Source organism: Mytilus edulis, chromosome 10 (genome assembly GCF_963676685.1).
Source record: "Mytilus edulis chromosome 10, xbMytEdul2.2, whole genome shotgun sequence".
Lineage (NCBI taxonomy): Eukaryota > Metazoa > Mollusca > Bivalvia > Mytilida > Mytilidae > Mytilus > Mytilus edulis.
The window spans coordinates 33,036,625-33,058,386 of NC_092353.1; the positions used below are offsets into that span (position 1 = coordinate 33,036,625).

General features: G+C 32.4%; 1 protein-coding gene across 2 annotated transcripts; it reads left to right on the forward strand.

Annotated features, from left to right (window-relative positions):
• Nucleotides 1–76: 76 nt before the first annotated feature.
• On the forward strand, nucleotides 77–11,771 carry LOC139490952 (toll-interacting protein-like). Of its 2 annotated transcripts, XR_011656442.1 has the most exons (8): nucleotides 77–219; nucleotides 2,504–2,674; nucleotides 2,881–3,014; nucleotides 4,542–4,590; nucleotides 5,113–5,265; nucleotides 5,727–5,811; nucleotides 8,931–10,690; nucleotides 10,734–11,771. XR_011656442.1 is itself a non-coding variant. In XM_071278105.1 (7 exons), the coding sequence occupies exons 1-7, from the start codon at nucleotides 175–177 to the stop codon at nucleotides 9,134–9,136; spliced, it is 843 nt and encodes a 280-aa protein (XP_071134206.1). In that variant the 5' UTR covers nucleotides 77–174; the 3' UTR covers nucleotides 9,137–11,098. The 2 variants fall into 2 exon arrangements, 1 of the variants encoding a protein (XP_071134206.1); XM_071278105.1 differs by having other exon boundaries at nucleotides 8,931–11,098.
• Nucleotides 11,772–21,762: the final 9,991 nt, after the last annotated feature.

Here is a 21,762-nt window from a genome sequence, read left to right on the forward strand (position 1 = left end):
TATTATTTTGCTATTTCTTTTACAAGAACATTTTATACCATGATTTATCACTTTGTTAACAGTGTAGTCTTTTTTTCCATACCGGCCGTTGCATAAAATTTTCGGTCTTTAGTTTTCCATTACTCATAACTTGTGACTGTCAACAAAAAAATATAAGACTTTTAGCAGTTCGTTATGGCCTCAACAAATGATACCACCTCTGCAACTCGAAGAAATCAGGTATGTTATTTAATAAAGTCAACATTTTTACAGATTACATATATAGAAAATTCGTTTTAATAGGTCCAAAATGGACATATATTTTTTTACCATTTTTTAATTCCTGCTTTAGAACTGTCTAACATGTCTAATATTTGTTGGAAGTAATAAAACAAACAAAAATGAAGAAGTATTGATGCTGAACATATTCGTCAATTCATTCTTTATTTAAAAAAAAAAATGAGAATGGAAATGGGGAATGTGTCAAAGCTGAGACTACTATATGTGTTATAGTACGTAGTCTCAGGTCAAATTTAAGGTTCATGTGGACCCTATGGCTAAAATGGCCGTATTTTCACCTCAAAATTTACTCTGAGTACAGACAAACCTGCGCATCTGTAAAACAATTAAGGCATAGCATGCCCTAGATAAATGAATTTTAAGTATGTTTTATGTTTGAGAAAAATAAAAACTTACCAGGATTTTGCCGTGCACTTTTTTTCATTCCTTCAGAAGGTGCCAAAATAAACTAAGTTGGGAAACAGGTTTGAGAACTTCCCCACAGGTAAAAATTAAAGTGAGCATTTTTAATTGACATGGACATTAAATGGACAATAGATACCTGACAATAATGGACCATTTCAAGGTAAACTCAACTGTTTGTTAATTTCATCATCTTCTGCAGAGACGAAAAAAAGTGTACGGCAAAATCCAGTTAAGTTATGAATTTTCTAAATCATACAATGCATTTGAATTCTATTTATCCAGGGCATGCTATGCCTTAAAACTTTTCCAGATGCACAGGTTTGCCTCTACTCAGAGAAAATTTTGAGGTGAAAATACGGCCATTTTAACCATAGGGTCCACATGAACCTTAAGAGACAACAACCTGACCAAAGAGCAGATAGCAGCTGTAGCCCTCCAATGGGTCTTCAATGCATCAAGAAAATCCAGCACCCCTAGGTTACCAATTTTGAAGTTCGTCTGTTCAATTCTGTAAATCTATAATTTAACCAGGCGTCATTTTAATGGCAAACTTATGACACTAGCTCAACAATCTCTTAACCCTTTCCTCCATAATGTTGCCTTTTTACGCCACCCCCTTTACGGATCCATAATGATGCCTTTTGACGCCACCCCCTTTTCTTCATAATGATACCTGTGTAGTGCCTCAGTTTAACCGGCTTACCTACGAAAAAACTTTATCAGACTTAATAAAACTAATTTGTATCTAATATAACAAGGATATTCATGAGAGGATTTGACTGGAATTTCATTTATGAAATATTCGTTTTTGCAATGCATTAATACTTAAGTTGATAATTATTTTTAGTAAGAAAAATCTTATGTTAATCAAGAATGTAAAAGAAAATCCATGGAAAAAAGGGTTAAGAGCTTATTTTTGTCTTGTTATAAATATGTGAACCGAATCAAAATAAAACTTTCGTATTCGTATAACAGGTGTCATAGTTTGTTGTTACAAGTAATCATGGTAATCTGCTTCTCTGTGTTGTGTATTTCTTTATATTTCGATCAGGCCTTTTTCCTCTATTCTTAAATAATTGTAAGTGTAAATCCTGAATTCCTGCAAAAATAAAGATTTAATCAATGTCCTGGAAATTATCATTCCACCACTCTCTTTTGAATTAGTTTCTTGATTTCATATATGTCAGAACTCTCTTTTGAATTGATTTCTTGTTTTGAAATATGTCAGAACCATTGGTATTTGGGCAATGGATTTTCTTCAGTTAATTATAAGTGATTCAGGACCAAGGTTTTTAAATTAAAAAAAAATCAGAAGCATTTTCTTTAAAAAATACAGGATCACATCATTAATCAGAAGTACAATATGACATAAACAGACAAGTAGGCACACTATATGTGCTACATGTACAAATTATACATTCAAAATGATAAAAAGAAAATCCCTTTAACACTGTAAAAATTCATGAAATTTTTGTAATCTGTTAATTTTTAAATGGTATAATTTTTGCAGCATTTCTGTGTGCAATGTTTTTTACTCTAGATACATGTATAGTCTCATATTTCTTCTTTATTTTTTATTAGTAAACTAATGATGTTTTAATATGATTCATTGAAAACAGGGTCTTCTTTTACATTAATGCATTATCCATATTACAAATTACAAAACTCAGTTTCTGACAAATTGGCCTACAAGCAACAAGCAAAGCTATAAACCTGGAAAAAAGTATTCACTAAAATAAGCTGTTTTACAGATGAATTCATGAACAAGAAACATGATGAAATACATATATGCATACAGAAATATTTTGTTCAATTTTAGGTTATGGTTGGAGAATTACCAGAAGATTTCCTGAGAGTACCTGTAGATGTAGCACAAGCTCAAGTAATGGCAGATGAAAGAGTTGCAAGGCTCGTACAAGCACAGCAACAAGGGGGATTTGTTGCTATCCCAGCAAATACTGTTGGTAGACTTACTATAACCGTTGCACAGGTAAAATACATGTATATAAGTTACTCAACTCAATAATCTTTAACTTTCTTCAACAAGTACTGTAAACATGAAATAAAATCTCTTAACTGGATATAAAAAGGGGTTCATCACTGATTATCATAATCTTAAATATAACTACAATTCATTAAAATGGCTCAGTTTTCTAGCAAATTAAAGTGTGTTTAATTGAATTTTTACGTTTTCAGGCCAAGTTGAATAAGAACTATGGACTAACAAAGATGGATCCGTATGTTAGAATGAGAATTGGTCACTCTGTGTTTGAGACGCCTACAGATTATAATGGTGCCAAAACACCGAGATGGAACAGAAATGTTAATGTGTAAGATATAAAATGTGGTGTCCTAGATTAAGATATAGACAATGTCTTTAATGGAACCTAAAATTGCAAGAACAGTGCTGTGAATTTCAACTACTATTTGGTTGAATATTTTCATTGCAAATTCAATAGGTTACAAAAGAGGTCTGATGAAAAGGAATCCATTTCTTAAATATGAAGAAGAAAAAAACACAACTTATTTTTGATGTTATAAAAGAACTATATAAATTGCTGATATAGATGTAGATCTTCAAATGTATTTATAATAACTAATGACTTATAGTAAATCAGAAGTAAATTTGTAAAACTTGTACATGTCCATCAGTATTCTAACGTCCTTAATGATTTCTATAAAAAACAATAACCAATTGACTGTTTGATTTTGGTTATAAATACTTTTCTCTGAAACCATAGTAGCAGCATTTATTTACCTAAACAATGTTTAATAGAATCTGAATTCATACACAAAAAGTCACATTAAAGTAATATACAATATTCTAGGTATTCAGTACTTCAACTACGATTTTCAATATTTAACAATTAGTTTTATAATTACATGACACAACTTAACAAAAAGAAATTTAGAAATCTAAGAACAATCTTTGCCATAAAAGTATTAAATCATTAGATGTGTAAAAAATTTTCGAAACTCTAAAAAGCAAATTTGTATGTGCTCAAAAGAAAAAATATTACTTTGATAGATTTTAAAACAACTTCAAAGTAATTCTATGTGCTGGAAATATAGATCCCACCACTGCATTAGGGACGACATCAAAAGTTCAATGTAGGATAAAAAACTTAATTCACATAGTTTTTTCGCTGACCCCCCTACCCCACTTCTTAACTTAATTTGGGAAAAATTGATTTACCTATAGGGGTGGAATTTGTTTCTCTAATTAAGAAATGACTGTAATATTTTTTCTGTCTATTTGAAATAACCTAAAAAATGTGGTGCACACTGAATAATGCGTGTAGCGGGTTATTTAACAGAGTGCACCACATTTTTTATGTTATTTCAAACAGACAGAAAAAATATTACAGTCATTTCTTATAATTTTATTCTAAATTCCATTTTAAACTGTAGAAAACCATGAAAAAACGTTGATGACGTCATGGTAACGTGACCAAATTATGTCTATGGGCTGATAACAAAATAACGTCACCCAATCAGAAGACATGTTACAGCCAAAATTAAATTATTGATCTATTGATTTAAGATGATGTCTAAACCAAACTTTTCCTTCTTTTTAAAAGATTTGAAGAAATATGTGTCTTTTATATGTGACATCATCAGATCTGGTAACCTTTTTTCATGACACCACAATAGGAAAGTCAGTAGGAATCAGAAATAGTTGTCATCATAGTTGATTTGTACCAAGCATTAGATGAGAAAAAAATATTTCTCTAGAGATGAGAATTATTTTTTTCACATTGATTGAAAAATGTGAAATTAGCATGAAAATTAGAGAATATAGTATAGTAAATAAAAATCAAATATCAAGAAATTTATTTTTTGATTTTGACTTTCAGATATTTACCTCATGGTGTAGACTCCATGTATTTAGAGATTTTTGATGAGGTAAGAAAAGAAATTTACATACTAAATGTTACACATACAGTTCCTTTAAATTCAGAATTCATTTTAAAAGCATTTATATACACATGTATCAGAATCTATGCATTTTAAGATTTTAAAATAATATAAATTTTAACAGTCTTTAATAAAAAGAAAAATGCCTGTAGAATTTCTGTTCCACTGTTCCAAGACTATTTTTTAACTTTGATTATCTCCCCTATATGCCTTATAGTCACAGAATGCATGTAAATAAAGATATTTTTAAATGAGTAAATGTCAGCAAAAACTAAAACTTGAAGGAAAGGACCATTCATATTTAAATAGATTCAGCATATCTGCTATCACAATCCATTGGATATTATTGACCCCCCTCCCAAAAGAGACATCTTCAACATTACATCAATACAATTTCTCTTATTCTTTTTTTAAGAGTCATTCATTAAAATCAGCCATTATTCAACTTTATATTGCAAAACTAATTTTTTGTTATGACATATTTTTGAAATTTTTCTTGATATTATACAGAGGCAGTTAACAATGGATGAGAGAATAGCCTGGGCCTATATCACTATCCCACAGTCAACTTTCAATGGGGATACAGCTGATGACTGGTTCCCTCTTAGTGGTAAACAAGGAGACGAGAAGGAAGGCATGATCAATTTAGTTATGACTATGACAGTGAGTAGCAGGAATATATTTATTATAAAAAAACTAAGTTACCAGACTTACAATTTTTCATCTATTAAACTCATTATTGATCTCTCTGTAAGGTTTAAAGTTTGCAGATTACCTTTTCAAACCTTTGAATCTTAAGATAAACATTTACAGTAACAGTCTAGATGAAGAACATCATTAAAATTGTATTTCTCTGAAATATTGTTTTTGGAATCAAATTATAATTGAATCGTCAGGAAAAGTAAATTGTTTATTGGAAATGTATGTCATCCAAATATTCTTTTGGAGAAATGAGTAAATACTTCTTGCAAATCACCCATTGAAGATAAAATTCATTTTGCAATGAAATAAAAAGAAAAACCTTGTCTATATATATGTTTTTCAAGATAAAAAATACCAACTTGTCAAGGGATTATTGTGTTTTTAATCTTCTATATATGTATGTTTTTAATTATCTTTTGTAGAAAGTAGAACAGCCACCAGTAGTATATCCACAACAATCTGTACAAGTCATCCCACAATTAGGTCCTGGCTACGCTCCACAATTAGGTATGTTATATCCTATGACAAAAGAAGTTTCAGGAGCAGGTCCAGCCATTATAATGAGTAGTGGTTCCCAACCCACAATAAAGGGAGGGTTCTTACCTTATGTCCCCATTCAAATGTATTGATCATTCAAAATAAAAGGGGGGTACAAAACCGCCCCCCCCCCCCCCCCCTTGATCCGACACTGAGTTGCATAAAAAAAAAGACAATGACTGAGCCAAATTATACTTGAAACATGATTGAAAACTAAAACAGAAAATATCTTTTTTTATTCTTATTTCATGGCAAAATAAGCAGAATTTGAACACATTCAATCAATATATTTTTTAAATTATTTTTTCATGTTTAGTTTATTTTGTGAAAAACCAAATTTTGTAATACTTTTTCTAATTTTAATACTACCATTATTTTCAACCTTGATGGATATACTTGGTCTCTGGTGGATATTAGTATTTTTAGCAGTGCAATATTTATATAAATCTGATATAACCAAGAAAGACACTGCCATTGTGTTCTATGTAATCCATTACATACCAGCCAAAGCACAATCCATAATGGCATTAATAATAACGCTCCAGTTTTACCAATCGAATTCAGCTTCTATAAACACACATTCAATGCTTACAATCAGAATCTATTTATCTCAGAAGCATTTTATTGAATATATAAACAATATTTTAAATGCTAATGAAAAAAAGTGACCAGAGACACAGAAATAATTGTAATTTGAATTAAATTTCAGATTTTATTTTTAATTATATACCTGATAGATCTACATCAATTTGTATAAAGGTAGAAAATTATTATATAGAATAGCTAATAGAAGAATTCAAATATAAAAAAATATTCAACGAATGACTGAACAACACATTAATTCTCGAATGGGCATAACGCATGAGTTTATTATCAGTGTTGTTCGGCCACAAGTTGAATATTTTTAGATATTTGAATTCTTTGATTAGTTTTTATACGACTGCCAAAAAATGTATGCATCGTATAATGGTATCATGTCGTCATTGTAGTCTGTGTTGTCCAAATATGCATTTAGTTTCTGGACAATAACTTTAGAATAAATGAATGGATTTCTAGAAATTTTTACCAGAAGGTTTAATACCATTAAAGGAATGTTGGGATTGATTTTGGGGGTTATGGTCCCAATAGTTAAGGAATTAAGGGCCAAAAATAAGCATTTTTGTAGTTTTCAAACAATAACTTGTGTTTAAGTGTATGAATTTCTCTGAAATTATATCACAAGTTTCCATACCATACCATAACCATAAAGGGATAGTTAGTATTGATTTTGGGGGGTTATGGTCCCAATAGTTAAGAAATTGGGGGCCAAAAAGGGGCCCAAAATAAGCATTTTTGTAGTTTTTCAACGATAACTTGTGTTTTTAAAAGTGTATGAATCGCGCTGAAATTATACTGGGGGTTATGGTTCCAATAGTTTAGGAATTAGGGGCCAAAAAAGGGGGCCCAAAATAAGCATTTTTGTAGTTTTCAAACAATAACTTGTGTTTAAGTGGATGAATCTCTCTGAAATTATACCACAAGTTTCCATACCAATAAGGGATGGTTAGTAATGACTTTGGGAGTTATGGCTCAAAGTGTTTAGGAATTAGGGGCAAAAAAAGGGGGAAAATAGTTTTTTCTTGTCAATGGACAATTAAGACAATTTGAAAGCAGTGTAAGGGAGGTAATTCAAAAACAGTTAGCATACAATGTTTGGTATGTTTGGATTTACCTCCCTTACACTACTTGTAAATATTGTATAAAGAAATGTCAGGTTTGGGACTTATTTGCAAAAAAAAAAGGGACATAGACGCATTTAGTTTCCGGACGGTAGTAGTTTTCAATTTTTTTTCCCAAATTTTTTTAATTCCAATTCTTATATGACGGCCTATTATCAACCAGTATAATCGCAATATATTTACCTTTAGCGCAAAAGCAGTAATACAAAAAAACGGCTGTTCGGCCCTACAACCAACTTATTTGTACTGCCAAATATTCTCAATTAACTATATAAAAACCCCCAGTTTACGTATTTCAAGATTCAGATACAATATATTTATCTCTATTCTACAGCCAAAATAAACAAATCAGTCCATTTCTATTTATTTTTCATGGTAAAATTTCATAAAACGAAAATTCCGCGAAATGATGTTATTGGCTTGGCATGGCAACGAAACAAGGTGACGTCACAAGTATGTTTCTGTAACAAAAAATTAAATGTAAATACTGAGAGTTTTAAAGCTTCTTGTACACCTCAGAACGAATAAGAATACATTGGAAGAAAATATAGAAGTGAAAAATGCAATTAAAAAAAAATAATCATTGAATTATATGATACTAAATTGGGTAAAATGGAATAGCCAAAACAGTATTGTATGTATAGGGCTTTCACGGTTAACAAAATTACCGAATTTGACCTATTAGAATCGAAATAATTCATGGCAGCTGTAAATTTGTTTTCATTTAACCATGGGTTGGGCATTTGTATTGTTATATGCAATATTATGCAATTAAAGATTTCTTTGTATTCTTATTTTACCCCTCGCTCAGCTCAGGGTAAAATAATCGAATATAAATGCCCAACCCATGGTTAAATGAAAACAAATCTACGGCTGCCATGAATTCTTTCTTAAATTTTGGAAAAGTTTGAAGAAGAAATCTTTAATTGCATAATATTGCATAATAGATTTGTAAGATCTTGACATTTGTTTTGTGTCAGAAACTCATATTATGTCAAGAATTTGATCACAATCCAAATTCCGAGCTGTATCAACCTTGAATGTTGTGTTCATACGTGCCCCAACTGTTCAGGGTTCGACCTTTGTGGTCGTATAAAGCTGTGCCCTGCAGAGCACCTGGTTCTTTTTAGTACATTGAAAGATGGCTTTTTCAGAAAAATAGGGTAAAAAATGTAAGGAACTATATCTTTTTCTACGTATTCACAATTTGTTTTTATCCCACGTCATGGACAACGTCTTGGCAACACCGATTGCTGTATGACTCAGTGGAGTCAAATAACCTGAAATTATTGGTTTTTATTTCACTGGAAAATCTATGTAATTCATTGCAACTTATGTAATTAATTATTTATTTGAATTTAACTTTTACAGTATACCAACAAATGCCCTGTCAGCCACAGCAATTACAACAACAACAACAACAGCCACAAAGACCACTTTTTACAGATGAAGACTTAACACAAATAAAGGAATTATTTCCAAATATGGAAGAAGAAGTTATCAAATCAGTGTTGGAAGCCAACAGAGGAAATAAAGAGTCTACAATTAATGCATTACTTCAGATGAACAGTGATTGAAACATTTACCGTACTTTTTGTTTATTTATATATGCTCTGTACTATCTTTGTTATCTTACATTCATGTAATTTAAATGTAGGAATTCTGTTATTGTAAATGTAAATTATTTAATGCTAAAATTTATTAAAATGAGTTAGCCTTTCAAAATTTTATGATTTTTTATAAAAACTGAGGAAGTTTAATACACTGTATTCATATTTATAGACATATTATATTAAGAAAGAAGACAAACATAGTTATGATTGAATGAAAAATATTTCTTCATGAATGTTTATCTCATTGTGAAGAATAGAATATACACTTGTTAACATGTTAGCGTTATCGTGAGAAAATACATGTAGGTGTAAAATGTGATTCTTTATGAAGAAACATTAAGAATTGTTCTAGTTAGTTATTAATATATATTAATAAGATGTAAACATTTATACTGACATTTTGTTAAATCTAATCCTGTTTTCAAAGTAAGCACAAACCTTTATGGTTAACAAGTAAATATTCCTATTATTCAAGGCATCAAGATAGACATTGATGTCATTTTTGTATTGGTTTTCTAATTCTTATTCTTATTCTTATTCTTATTCTTAGAAAACCAAGAATATCTAATATCTCTAGAGAAATTGTATATCATGTATGATTCAGGTTGTGGTCACTATTTTTTGTCCAACAAATCAGAGATATGGAAAAACTGTGCATATTGTACAGTTTTCAGATCATTTCAGTCATTAAAGGAAGTCAAATCTCACACATACATAGCTAAAAATGTATAAACAGCACACCAAACTAAACATTATTGTAAACGATATCAATAAAAATTTATGAAGAAGTGAAAATAAAAAATGCTTTATCAAATTATTGTTGGTAAGAGAGACGCCTTTAGAAATTGAATGGAAATTTTTAACTTAATATGTATACTTTTAAAAATGCTGCTTGGAAAGTTATCAGTTCTAAATAACATCCCCAAGATTTGATTTCTTTCAACATAAAATGTAAGAAAATAAAGCACCAATCTCACTATTTGTGCTTATTCATTTATTAACTTACCGATATTTCTAATTATAATATATCAACAATAATAGGTATTGTGTGTATAAATATATCTAACTATATATAAGTATATAACTCTGTATGTATTATATGTTGTCTTCCTTTTACAGCTAATCTACTAGAGTGTGTAAAAAATGCAATAAAAATAAAGTTATCCTTGTTTATGTGGAATCTAAAACTAATATGAACTTTGTTTACTACTTTGTTTACTAATTTGTTTACTACTTTGTTTACTACCTAAGAAAAGAGTTGTACTATTCATTATTATTCTTCGATGAACTATTCTTTAATTTTTTAACCAAAGAGAATGACTGAGGAAATCTATTTACACATTTTTCTCCAAATTTTTCAATAGCTTATGATAAAAAAAATATTTGATTCCTAAAACAGGCTCATAATTTCAATATGTTTAACTTACACACTGTACTAGTTTAGCTGTAATGAAATGATATTTCTTGCTGTAGTTATTTTTAAATTACTGGTAGTTGATAAATGACATCTTGATCATGGTATCTTGATCATGGTATTTTAAAAATTTGGTTGATTATATAGGGAATCATTTGGGCATGACTGGAACGGTCCCCTCCTTAGGTCAGTCAGCGCCCCCCCCCCCCCCCTAAGGAAAAGTTATGGATCCGCCACTGATAAGTAATTTATATACAGACAATGTGGAGATGTATATTATTCTGTTTGCTTTAAGTAATCAAATTTAAATAATGTGGACAGAGATTCATGACTGTGATCACTGTGGCTGCAATATTTTGTTTTCATTTTAAATTCATTGTATATTCTCATCCACAAAACTATGAATCCTTAACATATTTTTCTGTTTTTTGGGGGGTTATTTATATTTTTTTATTTAAGGATATTGTTTAAGGGCTATTCCAGAATAAACTGTATGTGTTGTGTCAGAAAAATATTGTGTCAGAAACCTTTATAACTTCAAAAATTTGATCACAATCCAAATACTACAATATCAAGCTTGAATATTGTGTCCAAATTTGCCCTTACTGTTCAGGGTTTTACCTCTGTGTTTGTATCATGCTGTGCTCTGCACAGCATTTTACTAATAGTCTAGGAAAATGTTTTACAGAGAATGAGAATGATACTGTACTTGAGTTTATGAAACAGTGTTTTGAAAAGCAGAAACACCTTATCTCATGACACCAGCTCAATGTTAAGTTGAAAATTTTAATAATTTACAATTGTGCTTGTTTTAAAGATGTGCCATATAAATCACTGTTGTCCATGACAGTTCAAAATGCAATAATTGTATTCAGGTCTTCACTGTTTTTAATGAAAGAGTTATACTTAAATGACAAATAATGAATTCATTAATTAATATTTTAACAATCCTTATCTAAAAGTCTTGTTTAAATGTGAGTTTAAAGTTTATGTTTTTTATAGTATATATATATATATACAAGTCTTTGTAAACCATGTATTATGTAGCCAGAAATCACATCATGATGGGTAGTTTTTCAATCAGATTTTGTCTTATTATATATCTACTTAGAGCTATAAGGGAACTGAGAACAAATGTTGATCTTTTGATAGACAATTTGACAAGTAAAATGTCATGTAGACTTACTATGGTTTTATCATTCTATGCTCTGCCTTGCCTTTTATGCCTTGCTCTTTATTGAATACTTATATTCTGCCTCATTTCCATGTTTTGTTTTCATCTGCTATATATAGTACATTATTTCATGTTATAGAAAAATAGAGGTTTTAAAATTTACTTTGTATAATAATATAACAATTGTAGGAATGTACAGAAGAGGTGGTGTATATTTATTTTAAATCTGTAAATGGTACTTATATCTGTTGCCAAACGTATTCGGAAGTTGTTAGCATGATAGCCAACAATAGTTTGGGAAAGAAAACAAAACTTATATGCAGTTGCCTTTATTTAAGGGAGTTGGCTTCTCAGTTTCAAAGTAATTAACTTTCCAAAACACTAGTTTATCTTGATAGGGGATTAATAAAGGAATCCAAAGAGCAAAAACAATATATAAGTCACCGTGCTTGTTTTCAAGATATTAGCCATTGAAATTTTGGCGGGAAAATATTCTCTCTTGACTTTTCATAGCTTTATCATTGACAAGTTGGAGTTCTCAAAAACTGTCAAAAAGTAATTAAAATTTTATCAGACTTTTACAGATGGCTTATCATTATACATGTAAAAGATTTACAAAAAGAAAAATTGGGGTCACCAGGCAAATTTTTTCAAGGCATTCAAATGGATAAAACCAGAGGATTCCGAAAATCTGACAAAAAATCCAAAACATGACAAGCCAGCTTCCTTAAATATATGGATCTATTAAATCCAGTTTAATACATTTTAAAGTGACTTTATTTTATGTTCTTTTGCTTAGTTTCAAATATAATAGAAAGTTTGGAAAACCATCTGGATTTGTTCTGCTTTCTAAAAATCATGTTGGTAGGTATATATATAAAAAAAAAAGAATAAATGAAAATGGTCTGTGGATAACAGTTTAGATACTAGTTGACAAACATATTTTAACTTTATTTTACTGCATGCTTTGGGCAGCTTTAAATGAGATATGACATATTGATCATATTAAATCTTCTGTGTGTACATTATCAGCCTGTAAGTTTATAAATTGTTGAACTTGAATTCCTCTTTTTAACGTAACATTCAAGTTTAACATGCTCTTTATTTGTAAAAGATTTAATACAAACAAAGTTCATTTTCAAGAAATTATGAAAAGTTCTCCCATTTTAGTGATTTTTTTGTTTGTTTTTCATAGACAAATGCATAATAAAAACAAAATGTACATATTTGAATGACTATATTAAAAGTGATTACAGTTTGTTAGGTTTCAAACCTTTATTATAAATTAATCTTATACGAAATATAATTTTGAAAAAAAGTCAGTCGATATTAAATATTATTTAAAAAAATTATTCTAAATTTTCAAACTCCTTTTGGTTATGTTTAACAAAAACCAAGTAACAAACAAAGTTGAATTATAAATCCCAAAACATATATTCAAGGAACTTCTACAATCTTTTTTTTCTCAACAAAAGTACAAACAAAATTCTGTTGAATATTTTGATGAATTATTACATGATCAAACATCTCGTTGGATTACCTCCCCTATCATTGTTACGTGTATTTAGATTACCCCAGTGAAGTGTATATGTAAAGTTTACACAAAGGAGAGGAGGTGTTAAGATCTTTTTCAAGACCTAAATTTTGATCATGGTTATTGGTTGAGACAAATTTATTGAGTTTTCGTTGATTTTTGTCAAGATTGGTTTTACTCATTCTGCTTGTTTTAAGGCAGGTCATGTACATGGGTGTCTGAAGTTCTTTGAAGAAAAATATTAATTAATATTGATTTATAAAATGTGCTTACATGTATGTGAACATAATCAGCATTGTGCGAATGATTTATTATAAATATGTGGACAATAAAACAAAATACTAAAAATGGTACAACTGAAATATTTGTTTTGTTTAATATAACGATCAACAGTTTTTGGTAGATAGAAAAGCATGTGTTTAAGCATTTATTGTTTCATTGCCTTGCTTGCAATGAATGGTGAAAGTGAGATATAGAAGTAATTTTTTGGCAATATTTTTATTGATAACTGATGTGGAGATGTCTGACTCAGTAGTTCATACATCATTGATACATTGAATGCATTTACATTGACATCCTTGGATCTCAATTGGGTGTGAGGCCTCTAAGGGTGAGTAGTGTTAGTAGTTTGTCTTCTGTTAATCATCTACAGAGATCCCTAGCCTGTCATTTCTGTGGTTGTGAGTTGGGATGCATCTGTGGCTGAGTGGCCGTGGTAGCTTGTCTTCTGTAAATCATCTACAGAGATCAATAGCCTGTCGGCACTGTTGTTGTGAGTTGGGATGCATGTGTGGCTGAGTGGCCTTAGTAGCTTGACTTCTGTAAATCATCTACAGAGATTACTAGCCTGTCGGGACTGTGGTTGTGAGTTGGGAGGCCTCTGTGGCTGAGTGGCCTTAGTAGTTTGTCTTGCGTGAATCATCTGCAGAGATCAATAGCCTGTCGGGGCTGTGGTTGTGAGTTGGAAGGCCTCTGTGGCTGAGTGGCCTAGTAGTTTGTCTTCTGTGGATCATCTACAGAGATCAATAGCCTATCAGTACTATGGTTGTGAGTTGGGATGCATCTGTGGCTGAGTGGCCTTAGTAGTTTGTCTTCTGTGAATCATGTAGAGATTTTTAGCCTGTCAGTACTGTAGTTTTGAGTTCGGAGGCATCTGTGGCTGAGTGGCCTTAGTAGTTTGTCTTCTGTGCATCATGTACAGAGACCGCTAGCCTGTCAGTACTGTGGTTGTGCGTTGGGAGGCCTCTGTGGCTGAGTGGCATTAGTAGCTTGTCTTCTGTAAATCATGTACAGAGACCACTAGCCTGTCAGTACTGTGGTTGTGAGTTTGGAGGCATCTGTGGCTGAGTGGCCTTAGTAGTTTGTCTTCTGTGAAGATCACTTGCCTGTCATTTCTGTGGTTGTGAGTTGGGATGCATCTGTGGCTGAGTGGCCTTAGTAGCTTGTCTTCTGTAAATCATGTACAGAGACCACTAACCTGTCAGTACTGTGGTTGTCAGTTTGGAGGCATCTGTGGCTGAGTGGCCTTAGTAGTTTATCTTCTGTGAAGATCACTAGCCTGTCAGTATTGTGGTTGTGAGTTTGGAGGCCTCTATGGCTGAGTGGCCTTAGCAGTATTTCTTCTGTAAATCATTTCATAGATCAATAGCCTGTCCAAATGTAAAGGTTCTAGAAAAATTTACTTTTGAAAAATGTACTCATAATTCGGCATGTCAGTTTGGCTGGTTTCATCTGACCTTTGCCTCATTTCACGATTCGTTGGTTAAAATTAAGTGTCTTTGTTTTTGGTGTTTTTCTAATACTACAAGCAATAGGTGGACTACTTGTATGTTTGCTGTATGGGTAATTGTGAGGTGTACACATCTGTCTGGCAGGTATCATCTGTCCTTTACGTCATTTTCATGATTCATTAGTTAAATTCCATTTTAAGTTTCACCAGTAAGATACAATATATGGACAATGATTGTAGTGTACATTCTTATCTGACAGGATTTACACTGGCCTGACCTTGACCTCATTCTCATGGTTTTTTGGTCGATATTCATCTCACCTAGACCTCATTTTCAATGTTATTGGGTCAACTGGAAACTTATTCGAATAGCTCGTAATTCAATTTAGAAAACTAACATTCTTATTTATAAGAATTTTTTTTAACAAAAAACAAAATATGGCAGACGTGAACCAGAAGCTAGAGGGTTATATTGTCTTGAATATAACCGGAAGATTATGAAGCATTTGGTTTCAACATGACAAACAGAACACATATTGTTGCAATCTCTGCTATGGCAAAAACAGGATGACAGAGCTGCCTTGCCAGTATCGAGGTCATCCAACGACTAAGAATAAATCAGACTGAATCTATCCCTGTTAATATGAAAATGCATGCTGCCACCAACAAAGGTATCACGATCCTTGGTGCAACCATACTCCGCATCTCGGGCACAGTTGGTCAAGGTAGGCATCTCGAAACGAGATAAATGACGTATGTAACTGACAACTCTGATAAGCTATTTATCAGAAGAGAAGCTTGTATTGCTCTTCGAATGATCTCCGACAGCTTTCCAACAATTGGTGAAATTGACGATACGCAACAAACTCCCGGTACTGAGAATCCTCAAAACATTACAAACAACATCGGAAGTGTGAACGGTCTAGATACCAACTGTAACTTTCCTCAACAGAAGCTGCCGCCTCCAATGCCGAGGAACATACCTTATCCAGCAACTGGAGACGAAACACACCAGACACCTTCTTCTTTTCACCAGGATAGATCACTACCGAACCGTTTTTGACGCCTGGAACGGCTATCATAGTGTGCCAATTTCTGAGGAGGATCTCCATCTGACTACCTCCATTATACCCTGGGCAGATCTATTTATAAGACGGCTCCACAAGGCTACATAGCTTCAGACGACGCCTATACAAGACGATATGATGAAATTGTTGCTGACATTCCGACCAAACCAAATGTGCAGATGACGTCATCCTATGAGCTCATTCAATTGAGGGAAGCTTTTTACAAGCTGCACAATGGCTCGATATATGAGATCGTCATGGCATGGGTCAAGATGTAGTAGAGTTCGCTGGATTTGAAATCACGTTCAACAGTGTCCGTCCTTACATAAATGACCTAGATTTTCCAACTCCTAGAAATATTATGGATATACGATCATGATTTGGTCTCGTTAATCAAGTGTCCTATGCCTTCAGCATGGCTGATAAGATGCTTCCCTTTAAGCAACTATTGAAACCTGAAACACCATTTTTCTGGGATAAACACATCAACAGACTGTTCGAGGAATTGAAAGCTGCTATCATAAGCGAAATAGAAGAGGGCGTTCGCATCTTTGATAAAAGTAAACTGACATGTCTTGCTAGATTGGTCGAAAACAGGTATTGGCTTCTGGCTATTTCAGAAACATGTTCCTGCAAAGGTAGTGAACAATTTTGTTGTAACACAGGATGGCGAATAACGTTTGTCGGGAGTAGATTTACACATCCAATTAAATACCGTTATGCGCCATTAGAAGGCGAAGCTCTAGCCGTTGTCGACGCTTTGGATAAAGCGAGGCATTGTGAACTGGGATGCGACCATCTTATTATGGCTGTTGACCATAAACCGCCCCTGAAAATATTCAGTGACGTATCTTTAGAAGATATTTCGAATTCATGCCTTCGAAATTTGAAAGAGAAAACATCCAGATATCATTTCCGGATGATGCATGTAGATGGCGTCAAACATCATGCCGCTGACGGTGTGTCACGTCATCCAACTGCGGATCCTGAAAGCAGCCATCAAGAATAGTACACATGTTTTTATCAGATATATACATCATTCAGATTTAGAATCAGATGCTACTGAAATAGATAACAATGTCTTTATCCTTCATATCAGCCGTATCCTCGCTTGATTCGCTTAAGCTTGCAGTCAAATATGTTAATTGGGCGAAGTTCGTACATTTGCAGGAATATTTCCAATTCCGTGAACACCTTTACACTCTTGAAGGTATTATAATATACAAGGATAGAATCATCATTCCCCCAGTCTCTGAAAAGAAGTTTTGTCTGCTTTGCACGCATCCCACAAAGGAGTAACATCAATGATTTCTAGAGCAGAGTCATAGCTTTTTGGCCAGGTATCACTGACCCCCCCCCCCCCCCCGCTATTTCAGCACAAAGAGCTGGATGCAACCATTGTAATCGGATAGCACCTTCTAACGCCACTGCTCCACCAACACTCCTCCGTTAACTATTGCTCCAACAAGACTTACTACACAACGTAAATCTATTCGTGTTAGTAGACCACCCGCCTAGCATTCTGATTATAACATAGATTAACAATCATGACATTGACATTTTGGATTTTTCTTTTTGCATTTCAACGAACAGAGATTGCTGTGAATATCATCTTTGTCATCTTACAGTGCACAAGTGTTTGTCACCTTTAATGGAACAGGAGGAAATAGACATATTGTTTTGGAACAGGCATATAACTAATGTGGCGGGTTAAACATGTTTGTAACCGCTAAATACTCCCCCTAACCTGGGTCAGTGGTTTAACAGTACAACGTAAGAACAAACTGTAAACACTAGTTGTAAAGGTCCGTTTCTTGGATAATTAAAACAACATGTCTAATGAGACAACTCTCCACAAGAGACTTAATGACACAGAAATTAACAGCTATTGGTCACCGTACGGTCTTCAGCAATGACAATGAGCAAAGCCCATATCGCATAGTCAGCTTTAAAGAGCCACGAAATTACAAAAGTAAAACAATTAAAACGAGATTACTAACGACCTGATTTATGTACATAAAAGATGATTGAAAAGAAAATATGTAACACAGCAACAAACGACAACCACTGAATTACAGGCTCCTAACTTGGGACAGACACATACATACAGAATGAGGCAGGGTCAAACATGTTAGCGGGATCCCAACCCTCCCCTAACCTGGGACAATGGTGATCCAGTACAACCTAAGAACGAATAAAAAAAATTGAAAATGGTTTAACTCCTCAGATAAATACCAATACAAATACATCTAGCAAAAACACGTGGCCGGGTACTTAAACATCCCAACAGTAAAAAGACACAAGTACAGATCTAAGAGTACTCACAGCTACTGACAGCTAGTTCAAAGCAAAATTACAACTAATGAATAAAAAAACATGCCTCTAAAACTTAACTATCAATCAGTTCACATCCAACATCCAATAGACTTAGTGTAAAGACTTCATATAAACAGTCCTTGGCCTTATTTTCATTAAACTTTGGTTATTAGTAGCTTATCGTGATTCGGTTTGTTGTCTAGACCATATTCGCAAGAGCTCATCTTTATTTTTGTGTATAAAATGTAACCAAGGTTTAAAGATCTGTTCGACAGGGTTCATCTTCTGACCTTGACCTTATTTTCATGGTTCATTAATTAGTTAACATAATTACAGATTATCTCTGATTTTCAGGTACTGTTCGTAAAAGCTTAACTAAATCAGATCTCTAGTATGTTAATAGGCCTGTATGTCGTCTGTTTTGTTTCAATTGACCTCGGCACCATTTGCAGGCGAGCATTGATAATGTGACTTTTTTGTTATACCTGTGCTAATAGGTAATAATTACATTAGATGTATGTTTCATTATAATACGTTATTCTGATTGGCCAACTGCACATCTCGTGCTATTCCTGAAACAATTGTATTAGACAATAACATTTATCATTCATGATGACACGAGGCCCCACAATAAAGTGCACAGGTAAATTAAATGAAAACTTGATAAAAATCGTGTTTTCATGATTCTAGCTAAAAAAAATGTAATTATAAGTATTGAATGCTTCTTTTTGTAACTTTATAGGGTTGTAAAAGCGTTGACCGTGCGCACATTTTTAGTATGAAGCGCTTCCGCGCTTCATACAAAATGTACTTCGGTCAACGCTTTTACACCCCAATAAAGTTACAAAAAGCAGCATTCAATTCTTAAATACAAGAACAAACAAATGACAACTAATACATTTTGTCGCAATTATGTTTTGGGTAACTGATTAACATATGAAACAAGTTGAAAATAATCATTTAAAACACTTAGTTGCATTTTACCTTTAATATTTGCAACATACATTACAATTATTATAAGTTTCGCCTGTGAGATACTCTTGTTCTGATATTTAGTCTGTCTTGTCTTTGTATCTGTACTGTCTATTTCTTCAGTCTTTTATCTGCAGTTTTTGTCCTTCTGTTTTTTTTGTGTTTTTTTTTCGATTGATTTGTGCTTTCTGTGACTATATGCTCGGCATGTGTTTCAACTATACCCTGCTGCTTTACATATGTCCGTCCATATGTCCGGGTTTTTTTCTCAGAAACTGTAAAGTACGGCTATATGAAATTTAATGATGAAAGTCAGTTTGTGCGGGAATGGTATGCTGATGTGCATTAATTAACTCGGCGTAATTTTTTTTCAAACCCGACTTTTACTGTGTTGCTTGTCAATCGTCCTAAACAGCCAGTAATTTGGTATCTATTGTTTTATTTGAACGTTTTCTGTTCAGTTTTAAGCATTCTTTGTTCTACATGGGTTTTTTAAAATAACTCTTGATTTTACAATGCTTCTCTTCATTTTTTCTCTCCCATCTTTTATTTTATGCCAATTTGAATTGCATGATCAAATAATGATTTATTGTGACATTGAAATGCTATATTAAGTCAAAATGTAATGCATAAGGATTGTTTGAAAATCATTACGAACAAGACATACAAACGTGTAATCAATGTATTGCAAAGTTCAAATTACAGGATATGACAAGAGAACTTGTGTATATTGATATAGATGAAATTTGACTCTTTAAAAGTTTAAAACACCATGCAGAAATTCACTGTAATTTTTTGAAACAAAATATGAATAATTCGTTTAAATTGTTATATTTTGTATTCCCAAGAATCTCTGATTGCTTCATTTGAGACCTCAGTCGCCAACGTCTGAAACAAGAGGAGTACAGCCATGTCAAGTTGCATTGACACAATAACAAAAATAAACAAAGTCCGAATTGTAATTTCTTCCACTTGACAGACATCAATATTACTTCTTGTTAATTTTATATATTTTTAAATGTAAAACATACAATTGCGAGGTAATTTGAATCTAAATGCAACTAACAATGCAACTATTTTAAACTATTTTTTAATGTTAAATGTTATTCAATTTCTGGTTCGTGTAATATATCATGGATTGAATTTAAACCGTGTATTAGATACAAAGCGTGGAATAGTCTATCCCCTATAGTATCTTTACAAGTTCATATTTAATAACTTGTGAAATTTATCATGCCAAAAATCCAAACTGAGAGTCAATATAACACAGACAATTCTTCAAACTTCATTTGAACTTTGGTCTCATCTCCTGAATTTTTATAGACCACCAACAACGGAACTTGTGAATAAATTTTAATAAACCGGAGTTTTAAAAACATTGTATTTACAATTTATCTATCAAAATAAGACATTTTAAGATCGAGTCCGTCCGAATGACAACAAAAAGTGTGGCGGTACCTTAAAGCAAAAGTAGCGTATACTGGACAGTGTGGCAGTCTCTATAAAGATATATCTTACTTTGCATCATACATATACCTATAAATTTACTTTACAATAAAGGTATATATAGCTATAGCTTTTATAAATACAATTTGCCTGTGGTCAGCTGTAACACTGTTCAAAAGGACCCAACTTCTTAGTTGTGGCAGAAGTTTTGGTATCATACAACTGAAACAGCCCGAGCGTACGAATACATTGTACTGCGTTGAAGACCCATTGGTGGCCTTCGGCTGTTGTCGGCTCTTTGGTCGGGTTGTTGTCTCTTTGGCATATTCCCCATTTCCATTCTCAATTTTATTTTACAAAAGCATTTATTGGAAGAGAAAACACCTAGGAACATTCTGTGTAATATTTAGTACATAAACATTTCATAAAATTATGAAATCTGTTGCCTCTTCAAATATGACTGAAATAACAATCCATCATGAAATTCCGAAAGAGATTGCAATACAATCCCAGGAGTCAGGTGCTACATTGTGTATAATTGAGAAATCGACACCGAAACATGTTCTATATACGGTATATCTAAATATTCTCTGGAAATTACTTAAGAAAACCGAACATATCATCTTGAAATTGTAGAATGACAGACAATGCTTAATTAATAATATATCTATTTCAATCAGTAATAAAAGAAAATCGATGCAAGTTTCATATTTCTGAAATAATTGAAAAACAAGTCTTTTAATATAAGAAGAGTATTATATTTAAGTTAAATCAAGACGTCCATAACCTCAGTTAACAAAAAGTATTGGAATTGACAGAATAAGTACAATGATAATTCTATAGCCAGAGATTTTATGAAATCTTTTATTAAGCATACATTGGTGTAACTGTAACTCTTGTTATTTTTAAGTTGTAAGTAGTACGGAATGAGAAAATTT